General features: G+C 35.2%; 1 protein-coding gene across 1 annotated transcript in view; it reads left to right on the forward strand.

The window, feature by feature from the left end:
- The window catches only part of LOC122803879 (coiled-coil domain-containing protein 170-like), a 1,585,583-nt gene that overhangs the window by 807,234 nt on the left and 764,237 nt on the right, over positions 1-14,112 (forward strand). The window contains exon 6 of the mRNA XM_044073560.1: positions 4,448-4,592. Within this exon, the coding sequence (XP_043929495.1) occupies positions 4,448-4,592 (145 nt within the window). The remainder of the gene's footprint in view (positions 1-4,447; positions 4,593-14,112) is intronic.

Raw genomic sequence — 14,112 nt, forward strand, 5'->3', positions numbered from 1 at the left:
GAGCTAAATGATGACAGACATTTGAGTTTTAGACTTCATATTCATTAGAAAAATGCATACTAACACAAATCCTGTTATTCTAGCTGATTTATAACCTATAAATGCTATTTTGTATGATTTTTCTGATTAACCAGCCATTCGTTTATCCAGCCTAAGGTTCGGTCCCAGCGAGACTGGATAAGAGGTAGGAATCTACTGTATTTATGTAGCACAGTTACTTACCTTGCAGTTTTCGTAATATTGATTATTACAGCATTTTCTTGTCCCTTCAGTGCTATAAGTCATATAGTAACATCAAAACTAGTTAAAGTTATGGGGACTCTGGGTACCAAGTTGAGATACTGGCATCAGTTCTAGGGAAAAGAAATATTAATAGAAGAAGAAGGATTAGTAAAATGGTATGAACTGCTGTGTACACAACAATTATGGCTGTTGAGGGCAGTTTGACCTGACATAAGAAAGAGAGAAACAAACTGTAGAGTCTAGAGAAATCACCTGTTCTTTGTTATTATTTATTTATTTATGTATTGCTTTTACTTACTAGGCAAGTCTGAATGTTAGGAACCCCTGTTCAGTGGAGGTCAGGAGAAAAGCTTCAGGATTATAAAAATACAGATACAGAATGCAACAATGACAATTTATGTTCTCAAAACAATGACATGATGTTACAACACACTGGAATAAAATGATTATCAGGAAGACCATAAGTGAGATGAAGATTCCAGATATAAGTACTGAGACATTTGGGTTTTAAAACACTAACAAAATGTGGCAACACAATGCAAATATAAAGGGTATAGATACACAGTGATAGACACGAGGGGTTCTAAATTCATATTTATGTGTGTGATTTAAGAGGCTTATGTCAGGTTATCTGCAATGTACTATCAGGTGGCATATAAATATAAGGAAACATGGACTGGAACTGTGGGTGAGGATATTCACCTGTAACTATGGGTAATGGCTCTCCAGATCCCAAGGTATGCAAATTGGGCATGAAAATACACCGTTTTTGCTTGGAAATTTTTATTGTTTTTTTCCTATACCCAAAAAAAATGCATAAGAGGACCCAAGCCACATCTGGAGGTACTTGCTGGGGCTGAGGGTAAACTCTAAGGATATTTTTTGGTTTTGTTTCAAACGCCAGAAGTTTTGGAGAGAAGTTTCAGAATTTCAAATACACTTGGCGGTTGAAAATGTGTTTATTAACACTCTTGTCATATTTTTGGGGCAGGGGGATATACTATACACAATGAACTTACTAGCTAAGAAGGTGGTTATGAAGAAGTGGAAGTCTAGAGATGATCCCATGATTGAGTATCTTAATAAACTTAATCAGTCAGTTAGTTGGTAGAGAGTAAGGAGAAGGATCATAAGGCAGACAGCTACATGTATGCTGCAAGAAGCTGTCCTGATAGCCTGAGCTTATACCTTTGGGCTCATAAGCTGATAATCCCTAGGACTAGAGTAATGAATGCCATTTGTATAACAAGTGATTGTGTGATTATGGGGTACATAGTCTTGCATGAAGATTTAATGAATAAGGTAGAGTTAACATGTTGAATTTCATGTTTTGAGCAAACTGGGCTATGTTGTATTTATTTTATTTATTTATTTTTATTTTACATTTGTTGACCGGGATAGTCCAACTGGATATATGTCCATTTTCAGCGGTGGCCCAGGCAGAAAAGCTCCAAACATGGCAATATTTACATAGAAATTATTCATGATCATTATCAAACTAAAACTTATTAACAGACATAGCTAAAAACACATTTTGTATACAGATTAATTCCACTGTACAGTGACAGCACATAGAAATGGGTAGTGATTCTAAGTACTGAATAAAGATTTGTTAAGTATAAATTTTTATTTCCATAGGCAGTGTACTGCTTTAGTAGAACTCATTGGGAAAAATAAAGCAATAGAAATAAATGTTATAGACTTTAAAGGTGGTCAGACAATGTTATAGACATTAAAGGTGGTCAGGCAAGAGGAGATAGTATCAGTCCGGATTGGTGCATGGACATAGCCATTGTGATTTTAGGAAGATTCTTAGTTGTTTCTTGAAAAGTGGGGTGGATGTAAGGGATGTTAGTTCACTTTGAAGTTTGTTCCAAGTGTTATCAACAGAGTTAGTAAACAGGCAATCCCCAGATTTGCTATTGGATTTTAGGGTAGATACTAGTACCCTATTGGCAGATCTTAGGGTTGTAAGATTTTTATATGAGCTGATAATGTTAGCTAGTATGGGAGTGTTTGTGGGATGGTGCAACCACCTTAGCCATAAAGATTTATGTGAGTAGTAGGTTTGTTAGAAGTACAGCAATTCCTGTCAATATTAAAATCACCAACGAGTATGGTTTCTTGTGGGAAGGATGTGGAGAGCCAGCTAAGGGTGGTTTCCAGGGTATTAATGTTGTTACTGGGGATGTAAGAACAAATAATGTATATGGATTTATTAGGATTAATTTGAAGCTTGGACATTAGTATCTCAACATTACTAGGTGAGGGAGGTTGAATATCTAGTGAGGTGACTTGCAATTCAGATTTAAACAATATTGCCGCCCCACTACCCTTTGTGTTTAGACAATCTGATCTCATGATGTTATAGGCTGGTGGGATTATATCATTGTCCTTAGTAACTGGTTTGAGCCAGGTTTCTGTTAGACATAGAATGTCAAAAGAATGTATATCTAACAGGGCATGAAGCTGGGTAATTTTATTATTTAAGCTACTTATATTGAGGTGGGCTATGAAAAGAGAGTTTTTGGCAGTCGTGGGGGTACAAGAAGTGAAGGGTTGGGAGGATTGGCAATCATGGATGATAATGGTAGGACCTGGGTTTGGATGAATGTCACCATGTAGTAGTAGGTACTGTTGAGAAACCTGTGGTAGTTTCATGAGTTTATATAGAATAAGGTCATTTTTTTCTGGTTTGGAAATACTTAATATTGTATTGATGTTACTTAAGTGAGATGTATTCCAGTGCTACAATAACCAAAAGAAAAAAATAATAATAAAAATCAGAAGAAAAACACAAAAGAAAGTTTAAGTCATAAAATGATTCATTTATAGTTCATTTATCTTTCAAGATGCAATTCTCAGTCATTATTATGTTTGTATACAGAGAAATTATATAACAGTCATATATAATTTCATGCTTCTAGTTTTTATGATATCATTTAGAGTGAAAGCCAGATGTAGATTTTGTAAACCATAACATTTTGCCAAATATTAAGCAAATATTCTTAATATCCTTTAACCTTTCCTATATGGCCATCTCCTCTAAATCAATTTAGACCTTTACCTTTTCCATTTTCTAAAGATTCTTCTTTTGTTACCCTTTATCTTTGTTTATTCTGGGGTACTACCAAGCTCTAATCCAAACTTCTTAGATCTGCAAGCATATAACCATGCCTACTACATTGCTAAGATGATTTTATGCTGAAGCTCTATCAGTACCTTCTTTAGTTGCTTCCATCCTTTAAATTTGATCTTGCCCATTTATTTTTCTTTTGTCATTATGATATCATAGTACCTGTAATCCATTTTGTTATTTCCATTTATTCTTATTGGCTATGAAATCTACTTACATGATATTTTGCATACTGTATCCTCTTTCACTTAATTCTCTGTGCATATTTTAATTACATTTGCTTTACATTTTTCTCTAGTCATTATCATGTTCAATACTCTGATGGAGATATCACATTATCTACTCCTTAGCTCTAGTTCACTTCCTCTTACTGCTTTAGATGGTGGGCAGAACTGCACCCCCCAGCTGTCATACCCATTTTATAATAATCAGTTCTGAAGTTGCTGTTTCTCAGGGAAAAGGGGAAATTTGTCTAATCACAGTGATATTGCTTAATAGCATATCTTCTCTGGCCAATAATTTGAAATAGCATCAGTTAAGTACTACTTTCAGTGACTAGCCAGCTCAACAAATTTACATTTTGCCCTCATTCACTTCTACTTCATCTGGAACACATTAGGAAAACCGTGACTCTTCCCATTGAACAAGTGTTTCTGTGTCATGTTTAACTTCTACTGTGTTTGGCACGTCAGGGTGTTATCAGTTTTAATGCCAATAAGCCTCCAGATTTGCAGATTCTGGAGGCTTTTCCAGTCAGTCCTACATAATTGTTTGCTAAGCTTATGATATGTTAATTATACTATTGCACTGTTGCTAGTCTTTTGAAAGTTATTTAGTATGCAACACGTGTAGTGACTTATTAGTAAATTCAGCTTTCTTAACAATAAGTTCTATTAAGAATATTTGCATCTGATGTAAAACTTGTAAAATGTTTACAACTAATTGGAAAGTTTAGTTTAAGTCTCTGTCTGACTTTGTCATGCTGGGTGTTAGTGGCTCTTACAGCCACCCTTTGGTGCTTGAACTCTATCTTAAGTATCTGCATTACATTTCTGATTAACCATACAGGGTTCTTCTAGCTGACAGAGAGGTTGCAGAGCAAAAAGCCACTAACATGGAGAAGAAACTGAGAGATGGAGTAACTACCTTGGCAACTAATCTTCACATAGACATTACTGGAAAAGAAAATCCTATGTCTTTCTTAACAGCAAAGGTAAGAGTGGCAATCACTGCCCTGGTTCATTTTAGAGTTATATTTTGTCTTCAGGCTGTTAAATGCATTCCATTAGTTTCTGCCTTTCTGACATTTTATGCCTACATTTGCTCTGATTATGAATCCAGACATGAGACATATCAACATGTAGGCAATGGTGTTTCTTGCAGTACTGGGACTGTTAAAGAAAAAGCAGGTACTTGCTACTGAAGACCAGTAGAAATGGATAAAAATGTAAATACCTCTAAGAATCTTATTCTCTTTCAAGTCAAGATTATTGTAGACTGGTAGACTAATAAATGCACCCAGGTTATGACTAGGCACGGACAGTATATAAGCAGAAGGGAGTACAGCGACTGACACTTCTGTATGCATTGAATGTATAATACATAGGCATCAAGTTGTTGCCCTGGCAAGAGATAAGAAACAGTTGTTATTAGTAGCATAGCCTCCAGGTCTGGTTTGATGATGATTATGCTGACTTTCTGCACCCTGTTAGGGATCAGTGAAAGCATAAGGAGTATGGATCTGTCAGATGCATCCCAGAGAAAGTATATGAGAACTGAGGAAGGACTGAGGAAGGATATGGAACTAAACATCAATGATTAAATATAATTGCGGTCAAGCAGAGGTTCATTTCCTGTTTGTTGTGCCTTCTGTCTGGAGTATGCATGTTTTTTCTGTGCCAAATGGATTTTTTCCATCTGAAGTGGTTTCTACCCACATCCCAAAGACATGTTTTTAGTTTAATTGGTGCTCCTTTAAATTACCATTTGGTATGTGTACAGTGTGTAAGTAAGTGTGCACTGGCTCTTTGTGATGGACTAGTGACTTGTGTAGTACTAGTTCTGTGCTTTAAATTTATTGCTTGCTAAGATAGGTCTAAGTCCCCCCTTGACCCTGAATAGGATAAAGTAGGTTTCAGAGAATGGAAGAATGAATCAGTTAAGTCAAACAGAAACTAAATGCAAACAGGCAGAACTTCAAAAATGATATTACCCTGCTTAGAATGTCTTACTGTTATTGCTATATAATACACTTAAAGAAAACTAGGAAATGGCATAGGCAGCCTTCATTTCCAAGGCAGCGCCCACTTTGAAAATTAATAATATTCATCATATTGATCACTGCTGCAGTAGCCTTAGCTGTATGAGTTATATCCTGCCAAGGATAAGTTAGATTCCAAAGCTTCAGGACACCATCCTTGTACCCAGACTGTCAGGCAGCTCAAGCTGAGATGAGTAAAAGACAAATTTGAGTGTCAAGCTCTTCAAAACTTGACTGCCTTTGAAGAGTATGCTCCTTTGAGGCTTTCGAGGACTGACAGCCAGCTTGTGTTTTCCTTTGATGGGTAGATAAGCTCATTTTAGTGAAGATAACTTCAATTTTCTTAGTTTTGTTGATGTTTTATTGCTTTCCTCTTCAGGAAAGTTATTTTAAAACTAGGCATGTTTCTGTTTTAACAACGTCTCTCAAGACTGTAATGTACTTTTAAATGGAGCACTCATTTTTTCTGTCAGTTTAAAAGTGATGTAAAGTAACTGAAAACATTTTTTCTTTAGAGAAATTGTGTTTATTTTACTTTTGTGGGTCTGGTATAGTGTCTTCAAGTGTTTTTACTGTGTTTTTCCTATCAAAAATAACTTGTGTGGACTGGTAGTGTTTCCCAGCTATTGTTGCTTGTCTTCCCTTGCAAAAAGTCACCATTTTCATCTTGACCATTGAAAAGACTAATAGTCCCATGGTCAGTCCTTCTTCCAGCCACAAAAAAGAAAAAAAATAAGCAAATAGCCTTTCTCACAACAGCAGGCTACCAGTTTGCACCAGCCACAGGTGGATGACTGTGCTGTGGACATTTGTTGTACCTCAGACCACACATCTTTTACCCCATATCCCTCTGGTTTAGCACATACAGCCACTATGGACCAGAGGTTGCCCATGTCATTTGCTGCTATTGGGGTCCCCTCAGTGGTCTAGGGAGAGCCACTCTTGTTGTCTTGGGATAGGGAAGAGGGAAGGTTTCCGTGCTGTGTCAGAATGATGTGCCCATCCCTGGGGAAGCTGCTGCTAGTGCCATTAGTAACACTGGTGGCTTCATTTTTCCTGTCAAAAAGACACTGAAAACCAAGTATGTATTTAGTTCTCCTAACTTTTCTTTGAATACTTCACTGGATATGGCTTGGGGTTTAATTCAGGGTATTGATCCTTCTCTTAAAGTAGTTTCTTGTACAAGAAAGAGGGATGACTGACAGCCAGCTTGTGTTTTCCTTTGATGGGTAGATAAGCTCATTTTAGTGAAGATAACTTCAATTTTCTTAGTTTTGTTGATGTTTTATTGCTTTCCTCTTCAGGAAAGTTATTTTAAAACTAGGCATGTTTCTGTTTTAACAACGTCTCTCAAGACTGTAATGTACTTTTAAATGGAGCACTCATTTTTTCTGTCAGTTTAAAAGTGATGTAAAGTAACTGAAAACATTTTTTCTTTAGAGAAATTGTGTTTATTTTACTTTTGTGGGTCTGGTATAGTGTCTTCAAGTGTTTTTACTGTGTTTTTCCTATCAAAAATAACTTGTGTGGACTGGTAGTGTTTCCCAGCTATTGTTGCTTGTCTTCCCTTGCAAAAAGTCACCATTTTCATCTTGACCATTGAAAAGACTAATAGTCCCATGGTCAGTCCTTCTTCCAGCCACAAAAAAGAAAAAAAAATAAGCAAATAGCCTTTCTCACAACAGCAGGCTACCAGTTTGCACCAGCCACAGGTGGATGACTGTGCTGTGGACATTTGTTGTACCTCAGACCACACATCTTTTACCCCATATCCCTCTGGTTTAGCACATACAGCCACTATGGACCAGAGGTTGCCCATGTCATTTGCTGCTATTGGGGTCCCCTCAGTGGTCTAGGGAGAGCCACTCTTGTTGTCTTGGGATAGGGAAGAGGGAAGGTTTCCGTGCTGTGTCAGAATGATGTGCCCATCCCTGGGGAAGCTGCTGCTAGTGCCATTAGTAACACTGGTGGCTTCATTTTTCCTGTCAAAAAGACACAGAAAACCAAGTATGTATTTAGTTCTCCTAACTTTTCTTTGAATACTTCACTGGATATGGCTTGGGGTTTAATTCAGGGTATTGATCCTTCTCTTAAAGTAGTTTCTTGTACAAGAAAGAGGGATGACTGACAGCCAGCTTGTGTTTTCCTTTGATGGGTAGATAAGCTCATTTTAGTGAAGATAACTTCAATTTTCTTAGTTTTGTTGATGTTTCATTGCTTTCCTCTTCAGGAAAGTTATTTTAAAACTAGGCATGTTTCTGTTTTAACAACGTCTCTCAAGACTGTAATGTACTTTTAAATGGAGCACTCATTTTTTCTGTCAGTTTAAAAGTGATGTAAAGTAACTGAAAACATTTTTTCTTTAGAGAAATTGTGTTTATTTTACTTTTGTGGGTCTGGTATAGTGTCTTGAAGTGTTTTTACTGTGTTTTTCCTGTCAAAAATAACTTGTGTGGACTGGTAGTGTTTCCCAGCTATTGTTGCTTGTCTTCCCTTGCAAAAAGTCACCATTTTCATCTTGACCATTGAAAAGACTAATAGTCCCATGGTCAGTCCTTCTTCTAGCCACAAAAAAGAAAAAAAATAAGCAAATAGCCTTTCTCACAACAGCAGGCTACCAGTTTGCACCAGCCACAGCTGGATGACTGTGCTGTGGACATTTGTTGTACCTCAGACCACACATCTTTTACCCCATATCCCTCTGGTTTAGCACATACAGCCACTATGGACCAGAGGTTGCCCATGTCATTTGCTGCTATTGGGGTCCCCTCAGTGGTCTAGGGAGAGCCACTCTTGTTGTCTTGGGATAGGGAAGAGGGAAGGTTTCCGTGCTGTGTCAGAATGATGTGCCCATCCCTGGGGAAGCTGCTGCTAGTGCCATTAGTAACACTTTTGGCTTCATTTTTCCTGTCAAAAAGACACAGAAAACCAAGTATGTATTTAGTTCTCCTAACCTTTCTTTGAATACTTCACTGGATATGGCTTGGGGTTTAATTCAGGGTATTGATCCTTCTCTTAAAGTAGTTTCTTGTACAAGAAAGAGGGATTCCTGTTTTCTTGAAGCCCAGCCACCATAGGTTTATTTGATCCCACTGCTGCTAAGCACTTAATTCTAACCTCTTTTTTTGATAAGGATGGGAAAAATATTGATAGGTATAGGAAAAAAGTATATTCTTCTGCAACTTTAATTTTCAGAATTTTGAATTGTCAGGCTTGTGTTAAAGTTTGCTCTGACAAACTGTAAAAGTATGAGGAATGTTTTATCTGCAGTTTCTTCTTGTGAGGAAAAGTCTGCTTTAAATAACTTAAATTTCTTCTTTTGCACAGGTCGCTGCTCACTGTTTGCAGTGAGTGTGTGTGCATGTCTGTGTGTGCGCATGTGTGCGTGTGTGCATGTGTGTGTGTGTGTGTGTGTGTGTGTGTGTGTGTGTGTGACTCTGTTTACACCACTTCCAGGGCTATGGCCACTGGTACTGTTTTGAGCAGATTTGCTTGGCTTTATTCTAAGAACTTCCCAGATGATATTAAAAATGAGATATTAAATTCTCCCTTGGAAAGTGATTTAGTGTTTGGCCCCTCTGCTACACAGATGATCAAAAAAGTGCTGATGCAGGGAATCTTTAAGATTTTTCAACCTGAAAAGAAAACAGAATAAACAGCCTCAACAAAATGCAGGTAAACAGATGCTTTAGAAGAAATGGCAGGGGATTTTCAAAAAAAAAAAATCTTGAACCCCTCAAAACCAAGGACAGTCCAAGAAGTCTAAATGACTATTCAAGAGACCTTGATAACCCTTCTAGAAAGTCTGAATCTCCATTTTTCTCTTTGGCAAAGGATAGTTTCAGACAAACAGGTTCTAGAAATCATTCATCAAGGTTACAGATGGCAATGGGAGGAAAGTCCTCACTCCCAGGGTGTCATTCCTCATCTTCCAAATCAGACTGTTTTGTTTCCACCATTTCTTCATCACATACTGTCCCAAGGAGTGAACGAACCAGTTCATCCTTTTCAAGTGGGAAGGGTTTTAATTCAAGGATGTTCCTAGTGCAAAAGAAAGAAAATGCTTGGAGACCAGTTCTGGATCTTTCTTTCCTAAACCTGTTTGTGATAGTGCCCAATTTCAAAATGATGTCACTTCAAAATCTGTTGCCTCTTCTTCCTCTTTCAACTTTCATAACCTGTTGCCTCTGCTTCCTTTTTCAAGTTTCCTGGCAGCACTAGACTTAAAGATGCTTATCACATCCCATCAGAGTAAAATTGTGTGGCAGACAAGCCGAGCAGGACCAGGGCAGACCCTCACTAATGGGCACTATAACAGGGGGTCTTCCAAGTTATGATCCATCTGTGGGGAGTTCCACAGGGAGACCTCTTTGTCTTCTCTCTGAGCAATCAATCATCAAGTTTCTGTTGCACAAATTCATGCAAGAAGGACTGGTAGATGGAAATATATTCTTTAACTTGGATAAGAATGTTTCTGTATGCTTTTCCACCCTTTCCACTAATATCCAGGATACTTCTGAAGATCCAGAAGGAATACCCTAAGATCATAATGTTGTTTCCCTTCTGGCCCAGGCAGCCATGGTTCTCCCTTCTTTTGGAAGTGGTGAGGGACAATTACTGCAAGCTTCATCACAAACTGGATATATTCACACAAGAACAGGTGGGTTTGGTACATCCCAAGATCAATCAACTTTAATTGAGTGGCTGGATGTTAGGGCCTTAATTTCCTTTAGACACCTGTTTACCAAGGCTGCACAGTAGGCACTAATAGAGGCAAGAAAGCCTGTAACTAGAAATTCATATATTAGCAAATGGAAAAGGTATTCTAGTTGGTGCCAACAACATAACACAAACTCATTCAGGGCTAGTTGTTGTCTGGCTCTACAAGGAACACTAACAGTATTAGTGGAGCAACAGTTAGTGCACTCACCTTTGATGTAGAAGACTGTGGTTCTATTTCCCCAAGTAGCTCGATCAATTACTGACATCGCATTGCAGCATAAGGGCGTGCTGGGACCCCTTCTGCTTGAGTTGGTGATAGCTCAGATAGATGTAAAAGATCCCACAGAACCTATCAAAAAGAGTAGTGGTCCTTTATTTATATACAAAAAAAAAATCTTATTTACAACATATTTACATATTTGCAAATATTTACAAATCTCTCTCTCTCTCTCATATATATATATATATATATATATATATATATATATATATATATATAGTTATATACTCAAACGTTATTTTTGAGAGATGTAAATAATGAAAACAAATTCTGAACAGCGCAGTTTTTCCTAGGGAAAGTAAACACTTGCCCAGTGTGGGGAAATATGGTGATCCTGGAGTTGGTATATATAGCTGGCGGGTGTGGGGGGGTGCAGCCCCCACCTAGGTAGGTTTCAGATACCATGGTGGGTTTTCATTAAGTTTTGGACAAGTGTTTACTTGCCCTGGGAAAAATGCATAGTTCATGATTTCATGAAAATAACATTTTGAGTATTTGGGCATTTGAGTATGCAAAGTAGATCCACACACACACACATATATATATATATATATATATATATATATATATATATATATATATATATATATATATATATATATAGGGTCCCTATCAGCATCTCAAATGCTGACAATATCAAATTTGATATTGTCGCATCGAGAATGCCCAAAGTGCAGAACGTCGAAAGGGTAAATGGAAATCTCCGTAAGGGAAGGTTTCCATTTACTTCAATGTAGTGCGGTCTCGGAGTTGGTATATTTCTGTAGTGGGGGGTGTGGGGGCACAGCCCCCAACCTGCCTACACCAGTTAGTTCTTTTTTGTTTTTTTTGTTTTTTTATCGGCTTTCGAAAATTGGATAGTTCGATCATGTCAGTTCGACATTTAGTGATTTGAACTATTCAATTTTCGAAATGCTAATATAGATGCTATATATATATATATATATATATATATATATATATATATATATATTCACATATTCATAATTTTACTTAGTCAAATTAAATGTTCATCCCTATTAGATACCCACTCCTTTTTCAATAACAACCACCTGATTTTACTTAATAATGTTTCTAAAATCAATTTACCATTAAACATGATTTTGTTTACTCATTCATTCCATATATAACATAAATATTTATTTATCCCTTTTGTAACATGGTCTTTATTTCTATTCTTAAAATATTCATATTTAATCATTCCATATTTATTTTATCCCCTTCTATTACATCTTCAAAAAATATTCCTTACATAGTTTTCCCCATAACATTTTTTACTCTTTTACATTTCAAAGGCAAATATTCAGCAGTTTCTTCTTCATTTCTGACAATGTAAACATAATTTTATCACTTTTCTTCTTATATGGCATATTTCCTTTTACTGGTAATTTATCTATTACCAGTCTGTACAAAAAAACTAAAAAAACCTTGACATTCTACTTTATGATTACACCATTTGCTTTTTAGTTTTATAGCTTTTTTTTCATCTGTTAGATTTTCTCTTGGTTTTACATAGTAATATTTTATAATTACATTTTATACCATACTGTTCTTTCTTATTCTATATCATCAATTTTTATTTTTCATAAAATTATTGTTTTCTTGATAACATTTTATTTTTTCATTTATACACAATTTTTTCTCTTTTATAGGTTTTTATCATACCCCAAAATATATCATACTTATATTTATACAATTTTACTGTTAATCTTTCATCCTTTTCATTTATCCACTTTAACACTTTATGCAAATTTAATGAAGCAGCACATATCATTGGGTTAATTAACCCTAAACCTCCTTCCTCTTTATTTACATACAAAACTCCTCTATTACTGGGTTCAATCTAGAGCTCCATATAAATAAAAAAAAATCTGCAATAACTCCTTTACAGATACTGTTGCTAAATATACTATATTTCCCATCAACACTGAAATTATCAAATAAACATTTTTTTTCTCAAAGATAATTTACATGCTCTCCAAAAAGGCAGGTTTGATTTATTTATTCTGTTTTTTTTCCCATTAAATTCTACTTACATCTTTATTCCCAAATTGTATAACTATTACAGAAATTTCTTTCATTGTAGGATATATATATATATATATATATATATATATATATATATATATATATATATATATATATACACACACACACACACACACACACATATATATATATATATATTATATATATATATATATATATATATATATATATATATGTGTGTGTGTGTGTGTGTGTGTGTGTGTGTACCCCTATCTGTACTATATCACCTAAACCTTTACTTTTCTCTTTATTTAAAGCTATTCCTATTACCTGTAGACATTCATTTGTGTAAATTATTACTTCTTTTATCCAAATTTTGTTGTTTGCAGTTATTATAATGTCATTTGTATATGTTAGCAGAACTGGAATTCTTAACCCTTCAGGTGTTACATACACTGCCTCCTTCATTTTGTAATTTATTTCACATACTATCACATTCATAACTAATGCAAAGACTATACAACTCATTGAGCATCCCTGTTTTATACCACCCTTTATATGCACCTCTTGGCTTAACCAACCATTTACAAGTATTTTACTTTATTATTTCTATATGCTGACATACATAATTTCCTAAATTTCACACTTATATTATATTGTTTTGTTATTACCCATAAGATTTCATGTCTAATTGTATCAAATGCCTTATTAAGGTCTCTTATCTTGGCTTTTGCTTCTATTTTCTATTCATAATATCATCCATAGTTTCTCTATCAGTAATAATTCTTGACAAACCTTCTCCATTATACTATCTTCCATAATATTTTCTGTTTTAGTTTCAAATCTCCTTTGTATTATTTTCATAAAAATGTTATGATCATTATTATGCAATATTTTCAGTCTCTGTTTTTTAATTGCCTTTTATCTTCCTTCCTCCACATGAATTTAAGTATTCCACTACACAATTCTTTAAACAAACATAAAACCTTAATTTAATCATTCATTCAAAATCTTTAAAAACATTTATTCATTTTTTGCCAGTCCCTTAGATCTTTATACCTTTCATACCCTATTTCATTTGGTTCTGCAGCCATATCTATATTTACTTGTTCTAATACTTTATCTAGCTCATATAAAGAAATATCCTTTTCCAATCTCCTTTTCCAACTCCTTGTTCTCTTTTTCTATTAACTTTTTGATTTTACATGCTTTTTTCACTATCTTCTTTTTTCTTTAAACATTTCTTGTATATATTGTACTATACTATTCATAATATTTTCCAGATTTTTTTCTGTTTTCCCTTTCACATTTTTATCTCATTACAGTACAATCTTCCTATACTAATCTGCTTAAGTAAATCAATATTTCTATTTTTCCTTGTAAAAATACTTTGCTTATATAACAACTATTGCATTTTTATTGATTTATTTCAAATAATTCTTTTTCCTGTCAAATACTTCCTATCATTTTGTTATAACTCTT

The sequence above is a fragment of the Protopterus annectens genome, chromosome 6.part0 (assembly GCF_019279795.1).
Source record: "Protopterus annectens isolate FY-2018-M chromosome 6.part0, PAN1.0, whole genome shotgun sequence".
Taxonomy (NCBI): Eukaryota; Metazoa; Chordata; order Ceratodontiformes; family Protopteridae; genus Protopterus; species Protopterus annectens.